The sequence below is a fragment of the Gordionus sp. m RMFG-2023 genome, chromosome 3 (assembly GCF_954871325.1).
Source record: "Gordionus sp. m RMFG-2023 chromosome 3, tfGorSpeb1-WG-v2, whole genome shotgun sequence".
Lineage (NCBI taxonomy): Eukaryota > Metazoa > Nematomorpha > Gordioida > Chordodea > Parachordodidae > Gordionus > Gordionus sp. m RMFG-2023.
In genome coordinates, this window is record NC_088777.1 from 48745452 (window position 1) to 48769240 (window position 23789).

A 23789-nucleotide genomic window follows, 5' to 3' on the forward strand; every position below is an offset into this window, starting at 1 on the left:
GGGGTGCTGGTTCAAAACTTTTAAACCTATACTAAAAAAAGCAATCAAGTGTCTATATTAAGCTGATCTAGAACAGAATCTAAAAACTTATAAAATATTTTTTAATTTTTTTTTTTTGGGGGGGGGGGGGGAAGTGAATGTAAACGCAACCTGCTTTTATTTTAGATAAATTTCCATAAAATGTAATTTAATAAATTCCATTAGATGGCATAATATTAATATAAAAACTATTTCTCAATATATACTTGAATTTTAAGTCGTATCTATCTACATTTTTTTATAGTTATAATGGCGGCTACAAGGAAAATACTTCAAAATTTGTTTAAAGTTGTTAATTAAGCAAATTTATTTAGTTTTATGTCATAAAATAGTGTTGACTGGCGTGAAACCTGTTTAAAATCATTTAACGAGCCAGGCATAGCAAAAACGATTACAAGCTAGATAAAACTTTTCAAAATTTACCAGGGACAAGTTGCCAACCAATGTTGATTTTTAATTTAAATAACTTATTGCATAATCTTTCTCATTTGAAAACCCAAGCATAATTAATACGGAGTTGTAAAATTTATAAGAACAAAAGAATGAATATAATATATATCGGTTAAATCAATCGAGAATTCAGAAGGCATTTATTTGCGGTGGAAGGAAGGGGGGTAAATTATTTCTAAAAAAAGTGGAAAGCGAATTATAAATGATAGGCTAAAGAAGTGTTATGTCCCAGAAATGTGACTTCCACATTATGCTCCATTATGTAGATGCCGATTATTGGAAGACTTCTATCGAATGTAATCTTTCTAACTCCTTTAGAAAAGGGAGCAAGACGAAAAGGAATTGATAAATTGGGCTAATAATCTAGGGAAAATTTATATCTGATAACAAATGAGTATTTTTTATTAACACCTTTGGAGAAATCAGGCGTGGAAGAAACAATGAAAGGCATATTAATATCCTAGCAGTCAATATTGCGGTCTGAACACGATCTAAAATTACTTCTGACACAATCAAAATAAAACAAATTACTATAAATAGTATTACTTATTATATTTTTTTTACTAGTACACATCAAATTAAATCAAAAATAAAAAATTTTTTTTCTTAAAATAAACGGGTACAAAGAGTATACATTGTTTGTTACAATAATAACGATTACGTTTCGTAATTTTAAAAAGAATAATCATTTTAAAAGAACATTCAAAAGCCGATTAATAAAAAAAAATATATATACACTTATAATAATGTTATAATATAAAATTACATGTTATATTTTTTATATTTTATTTTTAAAACGTATTTTTTTTTAAGAATATATTAATATATTTTTTGGTGGTATAAAATATTTATTTAAGATAAAAAAAAAGAGTGTAATTTAGAGGTTGTTAAGTTACTCTTGAATTGGTACTATATTTTTCTAAAAATAAGGAGAAATATATATGATTTTTTAAATTAAAACTAATCTTCCCGAAGAGGGGGTTGGGTTAAAAAAGGTTTTCTTTATGATGGCACTAACCCTTTTCTTATAAAAAAAAATTACATTAAGAAATAAAATAAGAGATCTATTTGTTTTAAAAAAAAGTTTAGTTAAAAACCCTCATATATATCTTATTCATTCATAATTTTATGAATTTCTAAAGATTTTGATTTTATACGTTTGTTTTGGTGCATAAGATTTTAAATGTTAATAATACACATATTCTAATGTTTAATATTACAAACAACATTTTTTTTTTAAATGCAGCTAATTTGTGATTTATAAAAAAAAATTGTTTTTATATATAAAATTATTCGATGATTTTATACGACAAAAAAGACAAAATTTATTACTTATTACAAAACATCAATAATTTATGGGGATGTGAGAAAGAAGAAAAAAAATGACATATAATTTGCCAAAAAAATAAATTATTGGGGGATTTATTTATTGGGGGCCTTTTGGTTAAAATTTCTTCGGTTTGTCCTTAGCGTTTTTTTTAAAACATTTTAAAAAACGCTGACGAATCTTGATTTCGCGTAATTTTGAGATCAATATACCTCCATTTTAATAATAAAAATTAAAGTACAAATATTTCACAAAGCCAAGATCCTTTGACATTTCATTTTCGATAAATATTTTTCGGCCCTCGCAAACATATCGCAATGGTCGGCGGTCATTCCGAACGCGATCGCCTTCCAATTTGAGTAGCAGAAAGGTTTGTTTGGCGTAGATCCGGATTCGCGATCGATACCGCTGTTCGCGTTATTTTCCTGGCATGTCACGTGGGTTGCTGAAAGCTGATTGCTTGGAGAAATTTCTTGATAAGGTTTATGCTTTTTCTTATTTTTTTGTATAATATAAAATAAGTATTCTTCTGTACAATACGAAATAGCGTATTTATAATCGCAGCTTATATACGTAATATATTAGAAAATACTTGACACTTGTCATATCTTTACTTTTAATTTTAACACAGAGACCATTTTTAAGTTTTCTTCAAATGAAGTATAATAAAAACTCAAATTTATTTGAAAATTTGAAGGGAAGAAAAAAATGATTTCCTAGTCTTCATTCACAAAAATATTTTTCGATATTTTATTTTTAAATCCATAATTAATACCTTTGATTTTTTTTTAAATAAAGCTTATTAATTCATAATTTATTTTTCTCGTATGTTTTATTCTTCCAAATAAAGTTAATAATTCCACCAGGGAAAAGAAATTAACAAAGCTTTCTTTATTATTAAATATCGGTATTATGATCGTTATTAGTTTTAAAAAAAAATAAAAATATTAGACATTAAAATATACACTAATACAGCCTAATATTTTTACTTTTAAAACCATTTCTTTCTTCTTCCTTATTTGTTAATTTGTAGATCGATTTTTTTTGCTTATAAATTCATTGCTTAATATACCAAAAAAAAATTTATAAGGGTTAATTATTATTTTATGTATTGGTTAAAATTAAAAGTATCGATGCCTTGGATTTATAAATAAATATTAAGTTACTTTCAAAATTGAGTCTAATATGGTGAGGAAGGTAGAATAATTATTACATAAACTTTAGATTTATTTACTTTTACTCATCATAATGTTTATTAATTAAAATCATCAATTCTCAATTATATATGAGATTTATATTTCCTTAATTACTATTTAATTATTTTTATTATAATATTTATAGTTCTCGACACTACCGGGGTAAGTTGGACTTTAATGAAGGTATATTTACTATAAATATACGTCTTTATTAATAAAAAAAACTTGAAAAACGTGTTTTATGTGCTCTAAAATGTCCTCGAACTCAATTTTCAATAAATGTTCGTAACGCTTGTTATTAGCCATATCGATTAAATAGTCGTCTTGGGGGATCGAATCTACTGTTCCATATTTTGCATTGGCGTAAGCGAGGTCGGAAATTATTCGGTTATTGGTTCTATTATTGAACGGTGTATTGTTTGAGTAAGGGGTGGCAAGTGAGAATAGACTGGATAACTCGTCGTTGCGTAAAGATTTGCTCTTTTAATATTATGCATAATAAATAGAATTTTTTATTACTCATGGAATTAAAGGGTTATAATCATGCATTAAAAAAAAGTCTGTAATCATTTCATATAAATATCTTAGCAATCATTGTCCTTTTCTTATATCAGGATAATTTATTAAGTATAAAGACTACACTTATATAATATTGTTATAAGATTAAGAAGTTGTAATTTCTTTACAAAATACTTCTTTCTTTTTAGGCTAAGGCGATAACATAGCGTTTTCATGTTTAAGAAATTGAGCGTTTGATAGTGTTCATAATTACACAAGATAGTTTTAGTTTCAAATAATATGCAAATTATTCGGAAATAATGCAAATAGGAAGAAGACGATAATTAAAAAAAAATCAATGTGAAAAAATAAAAGAAATAGCTCAAAATATCCAAATCACGCTCTATTTTTCCTAGAGGTGTATCATTACCACTTTTTGGAGGTCGGTCCGATATTAAATCGATTACCGATCTGATATCCCTAATCGGATTTTATTCGCTATAGAATAATTATATTATACCAAAACTTGAACATAAGTCACTTAAAATATACTATCTTAAGCATATTCATTCAGTTATATTCATAATGTGAAAGTATAAAAATATAGATCCATGGATTAATGTAAATTGTTAAAAAAAAATTTCTTCAAAGATCATATCCTTATAATTTTTCAATTCATACATAAATATAAATTTCCTTAAATATTAAAAAAATTATTTTAAGACGCCATTTTGTCGAATTGGATCGGAAAATTAAATAATATAGGTACGTGAATGTCCTAATTTTTTTTTAACAATATGCACTCCAAACGCTTCTTGCATATCCTTATCCTCAATCAAAAATAATCCCCAAACTAACAATAAGTCTATTCGTACCGGCGTTTCGAATTCCGGATCATTAACACCGAACGTGGGACGAGGAATTCGATTTTCCGATTTTTTATGGCTAGAGGTAAAGTAACCACCATTATTACCTGAACGCTGTACTTTTTTGAAATGTTTGAATCTACCGTTATTCTGATTTTCTATAGGTGACGGTTTATCATTTTTCGTTGTGTCATTCAAAAGCCATTTATCATGTCTCAGTGGTGTTTTGAAAGATATATTAACCTTTAAAATTGTTTTTTTTTTAAAAATGGGGAAAATATATTATGAAATTTTAAATTATCCAATATTATATCTTCTCAGGTATTCGAGTGAATGTTAGAGGAGGATTAGGGACCTATTGAACACGAATGTTCATGCGGTTTTACACTTGAGATAGGGTACTACTCACGCTAATTTTGTCGTAAGGCAAGTGTGATAAAGATACCAAGAGAAGGGAAAGTTGTTTTATTAAGCATTCATAGATCTGGAGAAGGAATTTGACCGAGTGCCGCGTGGGGTTACAAAATGGGTGAATCAGGTAAAAAAAAGTAAGACTGAATTCGGATAATGGTTAGAGAGAAGGGATTAAAAATGAATATAGAAAAGAAGAAGGCGAGAAGGTTTAGAATAGTAGAGGTTACAGGCAAGTGGCCATGTGGTGTAAGTGGGAAAGGCTTTGCTAGAAGCTCCAACAAGTTGTACCTGCTGTCGTAAATAAATTTATAATAGGTGTAGTGGTTTAAAGGGAAGCCTGTAGAAGGCAAGCGCAACGTTTGTTTGTAGAAAGGTTGTGAAAGGGGTGCAAGATGATTGTAATATGACTGATTTTTTATTGGAAATTGTATAAATTTGGATAAAGTATCAAGTTCTGGTACCTATGCGATACACTTTAGCAATGATGGAAGTGTTAACTTGGCAGTGGGGGTAAGGATGAGATATGCATGGAAGAAATTTAGAGAGATGTCTTCCATTTTAACTAATAAAAATTTCCCTCTATTCAAAGGAAAGTTTATGTAGGATGGGTCAGATGTTGCATGCTGTATCGCCTTAATATGGATAATTAAAGCGACTCACGAAACTAAGTTAGAAAGAACGGAGAGGGAAATGATCAGATGGATATGCAGATATATCTGAGAGAAATAAAAATAAGCTAGGAACTGAGAGAAAGGAAGGTAGCAATAAGTGATGTCTTAGGAATAAATAGACTGAGATGGTCTGGATATCTTGAATGGAAGGGCGACCAAAGACAAGCTGAAGTGCTAGATGATGACATTACATTAGATTTGACCTGGGGGGATTCCCAAAACCACATAAAATCGAGGAATGAGATTTTAACGAAAATGAGATGCCCAGATAAACATGGAAAAGGGTCACTAAATGACAAAGCATATCTCTTGAACGAAATAATAATATTTAAAAATTTATCGTCTGCTTTTTACAATTATTTCCCATTCATACATTTGTTCATACAGACGATTTCAACCAAATTAAATAAAATACTCAAATTTTCTATATTGGTAAATTTTAATTTACATTCATATCTACCCCAACTACTATTTCATTTTATCTGGCATTGAATTATAAAAAGTATGGCACAATAATATTCTATAAATTTATTTACTATCTCTTGTTATCAGTCTCTAAAAAAATTGACACTGTATTAATATATAAAAACACCTATGTAATTGATTTTAAAAATTATTTTTACACGAATGAAATGTAAATCATTCTTTCTTATACTTACCGCATAAGGTGTAGGGGGTGTCGAGGTAGAAGGTGAACGGCTTTCGTTCAAATTTTCCTTGGAAGTTACTGATTCGTTGTCTGCATTCCCGTAGAATTCACTTAGGTTCACGAATTCGCATATTTCGTCTAAAGTGTTCTGTGGTCAGGTAAACACGTTTTATTTATTTTTTTAAATGCAATAACACTTATTTTTAATAACATAACCCTGTCCCAACATAACTGTTACTCTCAATCCCAATCTTTTCTAGAGGAAGAAAAATATTTACACAACATAAATTTCCTGGTAATAGGCATTCCTGGTTTTTGGATGTATTCCCATGATCTAGAGGTTCAATTATATACACCTAACAGTGCATTCATAGTTAAATCGAATTTTCCAAGTATAAAAAATATATAAATATAATAATTTTACATCAATTTGTCACAGAGAATTAAAGATAATTGTGAATGCAGGGTAAGATTTACTCAAGGGATGCTAAATTAATAGATAGACTGACGGCTATAATACTTTTGAAATATACGTAAATAGCGGTTGCGATTTCATTATTTCGCTTCTTGTATTAATAAATTATACCTATTGGCGTGCTTTTGTTAATTACACGCAATTAATTTCTCGCTTGGGCAAATCGCGTTTATTATAATTGAGGCATAAATTAAGGGGGGGGGGAGGGTATCCAGGATACCATAAAAATCATAATTAGTGATTTTAAAAAAAGGTCAAATGTGAGAATATGGATAAGAATATTAAAAGGACTGTGCATTTAGTATTTTTGATTATTTTAAAATATGAATAGATATATTAAGAGGAATGGACAACATTGAGCATTCATTATATACGGGGAAATGACTGATGATCGCCATATAAATAATGATATTGATCATATTAAAAATACATTTATGGTGTTATCGTAGAGATATGAGGACCGCCTATTTTTGGCTTCCATTGACGCGAAAGCTAATTTGAGGGGCGTGGGCGTTTTGGGAGTCTTAAGGCTAGCAGTGTTATGGATGATGCCGAGGCTCTCATTAGATAAATCAAAACTTTCTTCGGTACAATTTGGTTTGCTGGCTCTGCTCAATTTATGGGCGGTAGTCGTCGGGTTATAAGATGATGTCATAGAAGAAAGCCGTGACTGCCTATTTGTATAATCGTTTGCTAGTTCTAGCCCGGAGTCAAAGAGTATGGAGTTTTCGTTGTCCTTGATACTAACATCTTCGTTATTGACTGCTTCGAAAACAGATTGTTCCCTGATAAAATAGTTTGCAAATTGGAAAGGGGATATGGAACATTTGGTAGATTCGTAGGGTGTAGAATGTTTTGCGCCACTGAATTCAACGACATTCGAGATCAAAGGGGAAGAAAGTGTGTAGTTTAAGTTTAAGGCGCACGAAGGATATGATGATGTTTCATGAGGAGTTATATTGTGATTCAATTTAGAACTCTGATTTTTGGGCAGCGTAGTAGAATTGTGATTATCTAGTAAGAAGTTTAGCAAATGTAAATATACAAAATAATATGAGAGAAATATTAATCAGGATTCAGCAGTATGTTTGAGCAATAGCTCCATTTTTAACCAATTCCAAAAAAGGTTAAAATGTTAGCCGAAAATTATCACCTAAACTTTAAAAATAGCTCAACCTAATAGAAAGTGAAAAAATATTAAATCATGCCAATTAATTTTAAAGGCATATGCCAGCAGATGGAGCCGAATTTACTGATTTTAGCCGTACACTTTACCTAACATTATTGGGGGGGGGGGGGTTGTTAAGGTTGGCAAAAAAAATTGTCAATTTCTTTTTCTAAAAAGATGGCGAATTTTTTTTATTAAAGAAAATAAACAATACCTGTGAGTGTGACATCCGATGAAAAATTTGTAATCTTCATATACCCACCACCAGAGTTTTGACGATGTTGATCAAACATAGTATGATGCTGATGATAAGGAAGAGGGGAGGTATTAAGGAAGTTTGAAGGAGAAAATGGCAACGCCTTTATGGGAGTCAATCTGGATAAGGATGCCAAATCCTGAAAAAAAGTAAATAAATTTATTTATATTTTTAGTCAAAGAGTAAATTAACAGTGTCATTTTGCGAAGTTAAAATGATAACGCAAAAAGGTTAACATGAGTTTTGAATGAAGGATATACTCATTCTTCCATTTCTCTAGTGGAATTACAATTACTTTATTCAAGGAAGTTGAAGCTTGATAAAGTTTGTTCTGGCTGGGAGAGAATGGTTGAGATCTAGATATACCGTGCTTGTTAAATTTGTAGATGGCTATTAAAGTAATTTTTAAGCATAAATGAATGATACTTATTAATATATAAAAAAAATATATATGTATACCTTAAATAAAAACAGCTTATCTTAAATTTGTCTATAAATTTAGATTGAAATAGAGAGGAGACTCTCTCAGACTAGTATGAGTTCGTATATTGATTTTAGGTAATTTTTTTTAAAATCAATAACATTTTTAATTTGAACACAAAAATAATTCATAATTTCGTTATTTAAATTAAATTGATACACCCCCCCCCCCCTCAAGAATAGAATGTAATATGTGTATACTAGAAGATGACGTGATTGGTTTGAAATTAAACCCCTGTTTTATGGGAGTAACGTTGTCAAAAGTCAATGATTTTTCCAAGTTTTGTCTGCGAAATCCAGATAATAAAAAGTAATGCGTAAATTAGTAATCAAATTAAACTTTAAAATTCAATTTTTTTCTTCTGACATACCCTCTCCCCAGCCATTTTAAATATAAAAAAATCGATATTTTTTTTAAAAAAATCTATTTCAAATGATACATTACACAAAAGTGTGAATCACAAACACAAACTAACAAAAAAAAATATTTTACAAGATTCACTTCATTCCCTTCGTCACTTTCTCGTTCTCTTAATTTGTCTTAGAGTCGAATCTCAACCATAAAGGAATGACTCTACTGGCATATATTTATATCCCCCCCCCCTAAAATTATTTTAAAAATATTATGTGATTATTTTTTTTTGACCCCCTCTCCCTTTAAAATAAATGGGACGCAAAAAAAATAAAATAATCTTTTTAAGGGTACTTCTCATTATTCGAGCCTTGGCTGACCGAATTATCTGAAGATCCGTGCAAATTGGTAGCGATAAGAGGCGAAGAAGGCTTCTTTACATTAACCTCCATCATTTGTATGGGAAATTTTTGAGGGCAAAGATTTTCTTTCATTCCTCCGTCGAGGTAAAATCTACCATGGGTATCGTGAGTACTGTAGTAGTTATCGGTCGTGGCGAAGGGGATTGACGTGTGATTGACGTAAGAATTAATAGAATTATTTGACGTTAAAACCCCCGAAGATCTTTTTAATCCTCTTGGTAGATTGGGTTCCTCCGATGTTTTAATTATATATGTTTTAGCGTTGTAATCTGGGCAGTTTGTGTCCGCTAATTTATTATCATTATTTGTTGTGAGTTTAGAGATATCGTTTAAATGGCAGATATTGTTATTGGCATCTCTGCTAAGACAGGTGGATAGTGCTGGTTTAAAGTTATTTATGCGCTGCTGCGTGTTTGTAAAGGAAGAAAGATTTAGAGTTCTAGTAGAGCAATTGTAGCTATACGGTATTTTAACATCTATTTTATTGATAATTTATGAGATATAACCATTTTGGTTAAAATTATAAATTATATTTAAAAATAGAGGAGCATAAATTGGTCATATCCTTTATATCTCTCTTTATTTCATTTCTCTATTATCTTACATTTTTCTTTCTTTTCTTTCTCTATTTCAAAGTTAAAATACAGAAAAGATAAGATTATCTAAGGTCATTACTGCTTGAAGAAGTCGAATTGCCAATAATTTTGTTGCAGTTTGTGCCAGATATTAATTGCAGCGGAAATCTTTTTGCATTGCTGTCTACCTGATTTGATTTCTGAATATTACAAATATATTTCAAATTTTGTTTTCCGACTTGACATTAACAATAACATAAGATATATATAATAATATCTAAACTGACGATGCATTCATTAAAAGTGTACATCAATGAAAACAGCTGGGGACGCCATTTTGATTACCCTTATCATTATTAGAAATTCTAAACGAGAGGCCAACTTACTATGACTGAGGCAAACTATCATCGAAAAAAAAGGGAGCAAGTTATCAATTTAATAGTAGTTTTCAACATGAGAATAATTATTATAAGTGTTACCAAAATGGCGAATCCAGCTGATTTGAGTACGACATTATATGTCATATCGATCAAAGTAACTCTTTCAGGCAAATCCAAAAAAAATGGATTCATTTTTATCATGTTATTACAGTAATTCGGGTGTGGCTTCAAAATTAATCCGATTCCTTCGGTCCGGTTTTGGCCCTAAAAGAGAAAATTTTTATGTCCAACCGATCTGTCACAGTTTTTTTTCGGGGGAAATTAAATCCGAAATATTTAGAATTCGATCCAATTTTGAAAAAAATTTAAGATTTTATCAGCCACACACGGATTTTTGCCCGACACAAGATTGGAATAAAAAGGGAATTATTGTCAGGTTCCCTGAGATCTTTCTTAATAAAGTATATAATTTAGGGAATATCTAATTCTAATTTTCTGTACTGTATATTATTGATAATATTTAGTATGTTAGCGTCAATGTGTTCATTATTCCAACATTCCAACTTTGATTTTATCAGAAATGTATAGCAGCATGTTCGGAACAACCTACTTTGTGATTTATTAGAAAGTTTTGCCCGGTGTTGTTAAAAAGTTCAAATTTAAGATTTTTACCATGATAATATTATGTGAGCTTCAAGATTCGGCAAATGGAGGTCAAAATTTTTCTGCCACCAGCGAACATAATCTCCAGGTTTACATAATACTATTATAGTTAAAATTTTAATCGGGTCGTTCAAAAAATCAGGGTTTTTAACAACCCTTGCCCTTAATTATAATTTAAATTTGTATTTAACTTAAATTTATTAATGACTCAAAGGTCAACGGCAAAATTGCTTGAGGAATTTATAGGGGTATGTATTCCAAACATGATGGAATACATAAAATCAGATTTTCAAGTATTAGAAAAATAACGCGATCAAAAAATGATTCAAAGTCGAAAAATATAGCACATTATTGCTAACATATATATATTTTTTTAAAGTAAACATTGTGTAAGCCATCGATATTTTCATCCGATTGAGTGGTCAAAATAAACGGGTCTCCATATTTTTTCTTGAGAGTGGCATTCCAATGATTTTTGATACCGTTATCCGTTCTTAATATAAAAAAAACATTAAATATTCGAATTCGAATTTATATTATAATATTGTATTAAGTTTCCTGTGAACTTTATTCAAACTTGAGGTCAACATGACCCAGTCCAAACGAGCCCGCGGAAATTTTATGAAAAGGTTTGTTTGGACCGCCCATATTATGAAGGGAAAAGACATAAATTGGCAAACTTCCGGCCTAGCCTACAAAAAATGTTATAGGCCCAGATGATTATCTTGACAGGGTCGACCTCTAATTGATAATACCTAAAATGGTTTTAAAGTAGGCATTGGAAAGCTTCGATTGGCCTACTAAAATGACCATTTCAAGACTCTAATAACTTTAAATATGATCATCTCATTAATTTAATTTTAACACGTGGTTGTAATTATTCATGGAAATATTTAATATTATACGAACCTGCCTGGCAGTAGTTTGGCTATCTGAGCCCATTTGTTCCCCATTATTTTTCGGGCATTGTAAATTATCGTATCCTCTTCTGGGGTCCATCCGGTCTTTTTAATAGAGGGATTCAAATGGTTGTGCCAGCTTTTTTTAAATATTTATTTTCATTTTATAATTCGATCAAAATCCGATATCCTTGAAGAAGGTAAAACGAGAAATAAAGTGCGCGATAGCGAAATCTAGTGAAGGTCATGGTCCGATCTTCGGTCCGGACCGATACGCGCAGACCGAACTAAGTCCTCAGAAAAATACCGGTCCAGACTGAACCGGTACTTTAACAAATTTTATTTTCTTATTTTCCAAAATTTTTATTCTTTGTTTTTTGTCATTCTATTTAATTTAAAAGTAAAATTCCTTTTTTTTCGACAAACTTTTCGTTTCCATTTAGTAGAAAAGAAAAATCTATAAAAAAATTCCTTTAGAAAAATAATAAATATAAAATAAAATTGCACATAAATTTGACAAAAAAAATTATACGAATTGAATAGTAAGGCAAACTTAATATATTAATTTAAAAAAGCGGCCCGAACCGGAAAAATTGAAAGACCGATTCGGACCTAAAGACCGGTAGGACTGGACCGTTGACCTAACCTACACTTTCATTTATATATTCGAAATCCTTTTATGGAACTTAATTTTTTTTTTTTATTATCATATTTTAATTATTATTTTTTTGATGCGTGTATGGTGAAGGTGATCTGATCGCGTGCTATTTAAAATCAAAATATTCTGAAAAACACAAATAAATTTTTAAAAAAATAGAAATTATATTAGACATTGGCCACCTGGAGTTTTTTTTTAATGATTTTATTGTAAAAAAAATTTTTTAAAAAAATTAATTATATCAAAAGGATCCACAAAATATAAGCAAAAAAATCCAATCATGACCTTAGTCCGTGTCAAACCGAATGACATATATAATCATACCTAGACACGGGTCACTCATTTAAATGTGTAAAAATACAAATTAGCTGGTGGCATGCCGTATTGATTTCTCATAGTCATTTTATTTAAAGTGTACATGCATTGAAAGTCAGCTGTAGCCAATGTCAATGGCCGTAGTAGACGCCATCGAAGATATTTCTAAATGCCTTCCAATGGTAGAACTTCAATCCATTTACACTTTTTAAATGTTTAATGTATAATTAGTCAGTTTCAGATGTTGGTATTAATATCATTGTTTGTAGCAAATATATCGTTTTTTGGGGGTATATAAATGTATATAATATATGGTGGCTAAAAAACTGATAAATCGGCTCGATCTACAGGGCGCGTACCTGAATTATCCTCGATAATATTGATGTATATAAGATTTATTCAAAGTTTAGCTCGATGTTGAAATGATTAGTTTTTGGTTAAAAAAGAAGGTTTAGTCGATTTTTTTTGGTCATCCAGTTTTTAGCGGCTATAAAAACTAGATTTCACCATTTATTTGAGCGATCTAATTTTTAGCAGCTAAAAACCAAGTTTCGGCGTTTTAATTTGGCCACTAAAAAATAGTGCTAAAAAAATTTTACCGTTCCCTGCATTGCTTGCCCATTCTTCCACCCAAACTTTTAGCTATTCTTGACCATTTAGTAGGACCGTGTTGCTTCACCAATCTGATAATAGCTTCATCTTCCTAGAAAAAAAAGGAAAATTTACTAGTTTTAAATTCTGCTGTATAAATTTGATTATTTAAAATAAAAAAAAATTCTCTATATATTTCCAAAGACCTGTAGGCCCGACGGAGCGGACCGAACTAGCCTGGGTCTTATTTGAAAAATTATATAATGAACCTTTTAACATTATTTTCCATAATTACTTCTTTGAAACGATTTTTTATAAAAATGTGGCCAAAAGATATCTAAAATAACAAAAATAAATAACAGATGCCATGATCAAAATTAATATTTTTCGGGTCGGGCTTCACGATGAAAATACCCGGTAATTAGCTTGAAATTGGAAATATTAAATCGGGGCCAGGTCGAAAAATATCGACCACCAACAAGTCTTTGGACAAAACATTTATTTCCTCCCTTCCTCGCTTTCTACTCCTATCATATTCGCGACTTGCAAACCAAGTCCGAAATGCGGAAATTTTTTTTACAACCCTCTGGCTCTTATTCTTTGAGCTCAACCCGGATTTTTCCCCGAAATGCCCGGTTTTTCTTATATAATTATTTTAAAACCGAACCGCAAAATGATCGAACCCGGTTTGTCTATATTTAGCATTAATATTGATTTAAAAAAACATTTTTCCTTCGTAAAATGCGACATAAAATAAATATTATATAACCATTTATAAGTTTACAAAATACGAAATAAGATTGTCAATTGAAATTTTTATTTTAAAGGTCACCTGGCACTAACAATTGACATTTTTTAAAAAAAAATATATATAAAGGCATATCGTACGAAATATCTAATTATGATTATTTCATTTCCCAGTATAAAAAAATAGATAAATATTTCATTTTTAAAGCTTCTCTCAATTAACTACGAATTATATATTCTATTTATAGAATAAATAAATGACAATAAAATCGTTCCAAAAAAATTTAATTGTCCAAATGTACAGAAAAATTTTATTTAATAAAGTGCCAGCTGACTCAGCTCGATTATATACTATCCATTATAAGCTTTAGATCATAATACATTCTTCAAACTTAAATGCCATAATAAAGCGATATTTCATCAGTTTTTTTTAAAAAAAAATAACAGAGGTAAAACGATTGATATGGGCAACAATGTAAAAGCGAATAAATTTTTAGCCTTAGAGTATAAGGACCATATGTTTTTGGTTTGAATATATTTTCTTAAAAAACCGTATATTTTACCAGTGAATTAATTCAAAAAAAATATTTTTTTAGCTTTTAGCAAAATCTATTTATTTATATTAGCAATTATTTAAAATTTTGTACACGCGTTCCTAAAAGTCTTAGGCTACAAAAATAAAAGTTATTGAAAGTGTATAAGTTTAACTATAAGTCACGCGATAGCGATTTATGTGATAAATATCATGGGTAAAGCGGCCATGGGTAAAACGGTTAAAATGTTTTGTCTGATTAAAGATGTAAAAAATATTAAGGTTTGCCCACTCCATTGTAAAAAGAACTTTCCGAGCAAAAAGGAGACATTTTAATAAATATCGTCTTATAAGGAATTACAAATTTTTAAAAAATAGTCGACAACCAAGGTAAAGAATAATTAAAATTTACGAAATACCTATAGTAGGCCCACTCAAGATTATTGTTGTTAAACGTTTTGAGACGATTTTTAAAAACGTCTAACTCAATATTTTATCCAGAAAAATACTACGCAAGCCTGAAGATTTTGCTCATAGAAGGAACAAAGTTCTAGACATATATCAACGAAATCACGCGGCTTAGGCAATATTTTTCTGGCTAAAATATTGAGTTAGCCGTTTTAAATGAGCGTTTAACAACACTACTCAAGATGCGCTAATTTTTATAAATTCACCCTTATTGTTTTTTTATGTGGCTGTTAACTTTAATATAACATCAGTATTTATATACGATTAGATTATGATAGTTGCTTAACATTATGGTCTATTATTTAAAAAAATGTATACTCTACACTAGTGTCTTTAAAAGGGCGTTTTGAGCCCCTTTTGAAAAATGGCTAACTCTACATTTAGCCAAAAATTGCTGAAGCCTCCAGATTTCGCTAATAGATGTCTAGACGTTTGTTCCATCTCTGAGCAAAATCTTCAGGCTTGCGTAATATTTTTCTGGATAAATAGGCGGTTTTAAAAATCGGCTCAAAATGAGCCGTTTAACAACACTACTCTACACTGATCGAATAGCATCGTAGTAATTAAATGTTTACGCAACATAGAAATCAGATTAAATTTAAATACCTTATTCGCATTTATAGTGTTATACCATTCCTTTCTTAAATTTATCTAACTCAAAATTTCCTAATTTTTAATCCTTGTTTATTATAACATAATGTCTGACCATAAAATAATATTAAGTGTTCTATTAAAGGCCGTCCTAATAACGTTTATTTATTTTTTTACTACCTTTTTTTTGTTTGTGTGACATAAAGAAGATTTTCAAAAACGCAAAAAAAAAAATTGCGTTTTAAAAAGTAAGCTAGGACGGGCCGATATACAGAAAACGCTTATAAAAAAAAATTGTATATTAAAGTCACTTTTATCGTCTAAAATATATATAATAAATAATATAAAATTTAATAGTCAATAAAAAATATAATATAATATATATTATATATCCATGTTTATTTTATTTTTATTAAATTATATTTCACATTTTATTTTACAGGTGAGATGAATAAAATTGCGAAATAATAATAAAAAAAACAATGAAAGTCCCACCACCTTTTAAAAATAAATCTGTCCACGGACAAAATAATAAAAAACGAAAATGTTTTTTAGAAAGATAAGTAAATAAGGCAAGGTTAGCCGAGTTCAAAAAAATAAAAAACTTACCATGGTAATAATTAAATGAAGTGTTTAAAAATTTATAATCAACAAATAAACTATGAGTATAACAGGTTAGAGAAATTTAAATATATATAAATGTAATAAAAAATAATTTATAAATCACCCTTTTCAAAAAATTTTTTTTGAACTTTCAAAAATATGTAGATTGTTTAAACACTTAGCGTTGTTCCGATCTTAAAAAGCGGTCCCGATTAAGATTTTAGCTAAAAAATACTACGTAAGCCCTGTAGAAATTTCGCCTATAGATAACAGAAAGGTTTGGATATCTATTTTACCAAATCTAGAGACTTAAGTAATATTAGTTTTTTTTTAAAAAAAATCGATCTTTTTATACGGGCTGCAGATTTTTAAAAATTAGGCTAAACTCAATATTTCATTAGGAAAAATATTATGCAAGCAATTAAGATTTCGCTCATAGGTTGGACACAAAGGTTTGAACATCTATTAACGAAATATTTCTATGACTAAAAATATTGAGTTACTACAATTTGAAATATAAACAATTTATTCACGTTTTTTTTCTTGGTTATAAAATGTGGGCATTGGCCCTGCCTCTTAATTTATTTTTTTTCTGACAAAAAAAAATAATAATAATTTTGTTATTTGGTTGTTGTTTTGCGAAAAATTTTTCCAGGTGTGTGAGGAATCATCGTTCAAAAATTAAGCTAAGTAAATGAGATAATCTTAAAGTCGGAGTTTCGTTGGATAACTTAATTTGAACCATTATAATTTTTGAACTCATTTTTAAGGTGATTGTTGGATAAATTATAGGAATCGATTCCCCCGATCAACCCATTACCGGTCAACGAATGCCTCGTCCCATTCATTCCCGTTTTTCCATCAATGCTCCCGTTAAGATTCCCATTACCCTCTAAAGCGAGAATAGGTGCAGAATTTTTGCGAGATACTCTAATTTGACTAATGGGGTTCCAAAAATTTTGATCGATATTCGAAGAAAATTGATTGACATTTCTGAAAGCAATTTCGTACCGATAGTTTTAAAACCGAAAACCTGATACAAGCCATGAATCAAATAGGATAAATAAATCCGAACGAAGTATAAATATGTACATAAAATTGACAGATTTGAAGCCCTGAAATTATTTGAATAAAAAATTGTCCGCTAGGACATCGCTTAAGACATTTTAGATAACATTTTTAGGATTTAGGCTATTTCTGATCGGTCGACTAATTGTTTGGTGAACACATGTTATTCAATCCCTATCCTTTTTTTATTAAAATAATTATACAAAATATAAGAAAAAAACTATTTCAAAATATTCGTTTGTACTAACAACATTTTATTCAGTTATGTAGCCATAATTTATCCAATAAGCAAAGGGGGGGGCGATGGGGTTATAAAAAAAATTTGGGGTCTCTTAGCTCGGTTCCCGTAAACAAAAAATTGTGAAAAGGTATTTTTGATTTTCCCCGTGGTTATTTTTATTTGCTTGTTAAAAATACTATGTAATATTTTTTTTTACAACATCACCGATAACGTTGAACTGAACAATCACTTGGAAGCTCGATTCTATAATGTTCGGTGCTTTAATCTAAAGGAGATAAATTATTAGCAACAAAATTCGGCAAACCTAACCATTTAAAAAGGAAAGCATTTATTCTAATAAAAAATGTATCGATGTATCGGCGATTAATTGTATATTATTTATAATCCGTTTGGTGGAGAATATAAAAGTGGCATGATGCAAATAATGGTAGAAGAAATAAAAAAATCTAGTTATGAAAACAATGATATCACGCTTCAACCGTGAAGTGAGCTAAGCTTTTGGAACCACTAATTCTGAAGTTTTAGACCAAACCTTGTCAGAACCGGAGAATACTATAGTTTGAGTTAATAGTTAGCGCTTTACTTATAAATTCTACAATAAATTCTCGCCAACCAAAAAAATAACCGAATTATAAGCTAAAATATTACTCTAAACGTGAAATCGGCCAAATTTCTGGAAGCATTAACTCTGGAATTTATGCAAATTAGCGCATATTTAGTAAATTTTAGTGGTTCAAAACCGTATTATTGTCAAAATAGTGAAAGTTCGGCATAATGCTAGAAACGAAAAAAAAATTATTTATTAACAAATTTTGTGTGAAATTTCGATTGAAGATTTAAATGTGCTTTAGTTTATTTCGTAACTTTTTAGGATTTTTTTTTCGCCGCACCTTTTTAAAATAAAAAGGAAATAATTTTTGGAGTGGAGATGATTTTATAAGAAATAGAAAAATATAGGAAAGGATTATAAGTTTTTCAATGTAAGAGAAAATGAAAGCAAATTTTTCCTTTTCCGAGGAGGGGCTGGGGTGGGGGTAGGTTTCAACCCCCAAATTATGATTTATAATTATATTTATATATAATTACTAATATTAAATTAAACGCATTTCGGCTGATAATAAAAATATAAAAAAATTAACATAATAACAAAGGACATGTGTGCGTGGTGATATATTGAATAACATATAAAAAAATACCGCGTTACCTTTTATTTTTGTCAATGTAATTAAGAGGTCCACCTTTAATTTAAAAAATAAAAATCATTTTTGGGATTTTTTTTTGCGTTGTTTGTTGTATGAAATTGGGCGTTTGTCTGTTACATTAGAATAATTTTTAAAAAATCGACTAAATTTTTGAACCCTGTCAAATCTTCCTTTCTATCTTTTTATATTCGGGGGGTCCTTCTAGAACTTAGGTAGGAGAAGGGAAGATGTAATGACGTCATTCAAATATCCGCAGTGGAAAATAAGGATTATTTATAAATTTTTATTTTTTGGGGATTCTTTACCAAATGTTTTAAATCGCCATTATTAGCTATAAAAATCAAAAATGAATAAAATATATTTTTAAAAAAATCCGGGCAGACCCTGAAAATATAAAATCCGAGCCGGGCCGAAATAAATTTTTGAAAAAAAAATCTGGGCCGGGCAGTGCAGTTCAAATGATACTTCTACAGATCTTTGATATATATATAAAATTTTCCAAAAAAAATAAATAAATGATAGTCTTAAATTAACAAACTTAAAAAAATATCTATAAAAACCAATTTATGAAAATATTTTTTTGTTAAAACAAATTTATTTTAAATATTTAAGGCCACCTAATGGGATTTATTTTATTCGATTCATATATTTTAATTTTATTTTAGTAGCATATAAAAACTAAGATATTAGGTTAATATTAGTTACCGCAAAGTCAACATATAGCAATTTTTTTTAAAAAAAAACATAATTTGCTAAACAACGACTAATTATTTTGTGAAATGCAATAAAAATTCATGTACACCGAAGAAATGTCTCCCGAATTAGGGGCCTATAAAATAATCAACATCATGGCCTACCCATCATCAAATATAAGGGCTCACCACATATTGAAATATTTGGGTACAAAATTGAAAAAGTACATCTTGTATAAACAAAATTTTTTGTAAAAATCTTTATTTTCTTAATCATCGTATAGAAAAAAATTAAATTTGTATAAAAAAAAATCAAAAAAAAATCAATGTTATATTTTCATTTTTATGTATCACAAAACGAACACTTTAACGGCTAGAATTAGCCAATTAAAAGTAACATACTCAAGGTTATTAATTTTTCCCAAGGAAGGCAGAAACGGTTTGGACTTCTATTGGCGAAATTTAGAGGCCTGGGTTCTAATTCAGCCCCCATTTAAAAATCGACTAAACGGAGCTGTCTAACAACAACACACGCATTCACCCATAATCATTGCGAATAATTTTAAATGAGAATTTAACTTTAGGAGATTAGAAAAATAAAAATAATTTTTTTAAATAGAAAATATTGATATTTTTATGACATTGATAGACAGGTAGTAAATAAAATCAATATAATTATCGGTATCGGATCTTTATTATAATAGGATCGGTAAAAAAATTTGTGAATAGGCACGGCTGTAGCCTTCGATTTATTGTCCTAACTAAGAAGGAGTCACTAAGTTTGCTTCAAAAAAAACATGGTCATTTCTGGATTCGAACCCAGAACGATGGGAATGGCGATTCAAGCATTTACCTACTAGGCCACAGAAGCTCTCCGAAAACGGCGATTTTTTAAATATATATATTACATAATAATCATATTATGAGGCATTGCCGATTCAAACAAAAAAACAAATAAAATACCGATCAGTTCAACAATATCTTTGCTAGTGGTAACTAACAATGACCAAGATATTTCGCCAATATCTATTTTTTGTAACTATTAAAGAAATATAAACATGATGGAAAATTAATTTTATAATCCGTTTATAGAATACTTGAATAACGAAAATTATTTTAATAATTTAGAGGTAGAGTATAATAATAAAATAGAAATATAATCAGTATGAATGAAACGTTACGTTCCGGGAACAGAACATAGGGAAAATAATGGAACTAGGAACCGAACGAGAACAATAAATTTCCGGAAAAATGCTTGAACAGTTCTAGAATGTTCTAAAAAATTAATATACAAAAATTTTAAATTTATTACATGATTAAAATATAAAAAATATTTTATAATAGTTTATTCATATAATATTCTGTAAAACTCAGCCCTAATCCCGTCCAAAAATGGCTTTTTTTAAAATAAAAAATCTGAGCTTGGCCAATTTTAATTTATATTTTTTTAAAAAAAATTATATCAATTAATTTAAGTTGGAAAATAATATAATTTTAGCGTTATTTTGTTTAGACTGTGTCCAAAATATCAAAAAATTAAATTCACAAACTTTTGAAACTTGAATGAAAATAAATATTTAGCTATTTTAAATATAAAAATAAAAACATGTCCAAAAACCATAATTCTAGAAAATTTTATAAATTTATAATAAATTAATATATTATTTCATTAAAATTTGTGAAAGTTTTGAATTCTTAGAATTTTTTTAAAAAAAATTTGGCCATAGACTTAACTGATATACTTTCAGTTTCACATTTAAAAAATAAATTTTATGAAAATAAGAGCCAAAATTAGTCAAACAAAATTTTAAGAATTTCCTGCCAGACCAAAAAATTATCAAAAACAAAAAACAGAACTAGGCCAGACCAAAAAAAATACTTTAAATACAATCTACATCAGTATATTTAATATGATCATATGAAATATTTTAGAAATTATATTAAATATTCATTTTTTTTATAAAATTAGCTTTATTAATATTTATATATAAAAATTTTAAATTGGGTAATCTCATTACTCTAATTATATCCTACACTTATATCTTATTAGTAAATAAATTACAAAATACTAATTTATTCTTAATCATTTTAATTTAATAGGTAATGATTTATAAAAATATTCTATATTGATACTCTTATTTGGCAAAAGATACAAATATCTTACATCTTTTGGATATTTCTAATAATATGGGTTCCTTTTTACAAATAATATGTATCTGGTGGACCTGTCTTATTCTGCATATGTAGTACATTTTTAGAAATTTTGCCCACAACATTTGTTTTTAATGGCTTATAATAATAAGTAACCCAAAAAATACTGGTCCCAAATAAATTCCAACCCACCTATAACTAAATTTTCTTGGCTATAGGCCTGTATGTATATAAATATAACTTGAATGATTTAAGTAGTATAATGCAACTTAATTAATATAAATTAAATATAATAGTTGGTAAATATTTTTTTAACATTGCTGATTTAACGAAAACTAAACAAACACAATATATATAATCTATTGCTTATAACTCTGATTATCATTTAGAACAAGGATTTGTGTAAATATTTTGAATTTTGATTACTACTATCAATAATAGAGAATTAATAATCAATCATTGATTTTAAATATTTCTTATTAAAGTGAATTTCATTTAAAGATTAATATGAAACTTCAATTACCTGTTTAGACCAGGATCCCTTAATTACATTATATTTGTTGGAAATATTTTCTTTGTTAGTTTGATTGATATTCTAGACAAATTAATTAATTTAATATAATATGTGATTATCAATTCGTTTCTAACATATATATAAAAATATTTATTCACTGTAAATCCTATTGAAAATCTTTCGTTATGTTTGAGCATAAGGAATGTTGTATCATGTGTACAAATTTAATTTAATACTATACAGAATATATTCTAATACTGTAATATCCATTAAAATACGAGATATTAATACATGATAAAATTATAAATTAAACTAGGAATAAATAATTCTTTGTGAATTTCGAAAAACGCGGGATAGTATAGTAAAAACCATATGTTTCCATATGTAACATTTAATTTATAAATAAAAAAAAGATTTTATTATGTTTTATTTAAAATTATATTTATTATTTTTAAACAATAGAATATTATACATTTCATGTATTAAAAACTATTAAATGCATATCTAATGAAAATCATTAATAAAAACTTATATTAATTATTTTTAATTACAATTTCTCAAATATGAATTTTAACCGAAGCTGAAGGCTGAAGCCTTTTAATAATATCTTGTAGAATCATTTTAACTTAGCTTTTATTTATATTGTGAATGTATATAGTAATAAAAATAAATAGTCAAACGAAGCCTTTTAATAATATCTTGTAGAATCATTTTAACTTAGCTTTTATTTATATTGTGAATGAATATAGTAGTAAAAATAAATAGACGTTAAAACTAGGTGATCATATTTGCAGTATAGGCATTTGGAAATGCCGATGTATTTTTAGGAATGATGCATTATAATTTAAAAATAACAGGAATCAAATTTAATAGTAATAACAACATTTAGGAAAATAAAATATTGCTGTTGGTGAAGGGTCACATCATACTCCTAGAATCTGGAAATTTGTAGCATATTATCTTTCATTAGCAATAAAACAGAAAAATAACCCAACTCTTGGAATATGCAACTTAGGGAAAATTTTTAATTGGATAGAATATATCAAACAAATGGTGGGATTAAAGGCTAAAATGATGTGGATTAGGGTTAATTTGTGATATATGGGATAGGGTCAGTGGCGTAGCTACGGAGGGTCTCCCCCCAGAGATAAATTATTTTAGATTTTACGTTCAAAAGGCTCAATGACTTTATATCAAATAAATACCATGAATATTTATAGTTTTCTTGTTTTGATGTTTGTGGATGGTTATTATATTACTATTGAAATTTTTTGGATATTATTATTATAAAGTCATTGAGAGTAATCTACTAAATTTTAATAACATATTATTGATGCATTTAAAAAATATATTTATTATATATAATCGAAGATATGGTTCCCCCAGAGTGTTAATGGCTCAATTTGAGCCGATATGGCTAACTCAATATATTAGCCAGAAAATTATGCAAGCTTGAAAATTTTGCTCATGGACGATACAAAAGTTTAGACATTATTCGTGAAATCTCTAGGCTTGAGAAATATTTTTTTGGCTAAAATATTGAGTTAGCTGTTTATAAAATTTGGCTTAAATCTGAGCTGTTTAACAACACTAATTAAAATGATCAATAATTCTAGGACTTTTATATTATAAGAAA

At 28.5% G+C, this 23789-nt stretch overlaps 1 protein-coding gene across 2 annotated transcripts; it reads right to left on the reverse strand.

Moving 5' to 3' along the window:
- Positions 1-1861: 1861 nt before the first annotated feature.
- On the reverse strand, positions 1862-22392 carry LOC135926021 (myb-like protein A). Of its 2 annotated transcripts, none has more exons than XM_065461666.1 (15): positions 22312-22392; positions 22163-22234; positions 13353-13456; positions 11791-11919; positions 11266-11374; positions 9939-10038; positions 9196-9739; positions 8691-8776; positions 8305-8399; positions 7968-8148; positions 7016-7599; positions 6121-6258; positions 4386-4619; positions 3247-3492; positions 1862-2310 (listed from the first exon to the last, which is right to left on the reverse strand). In XM_065461666.1, exons 1-15 carry the CDS (start codon positions 22348-22350, stop codon positions 2065-2067), a joined length of 2907 nt encoding a protein of 968 aa, XP_065317738.1. In that variant the 5' UTR covers positions 22351-22392; the 3' UTR covers positions 1862-2064. The 2 variants fall into 2 exon arrangements, with proteins under 2 accessions (XP_065317738.1, XP_065317737.1); XM_065461665.1 differs by having other exon boundaries at positions 3238-3492.
- Positions 22393-23789: the final 1397 nt, after the last annotated feature.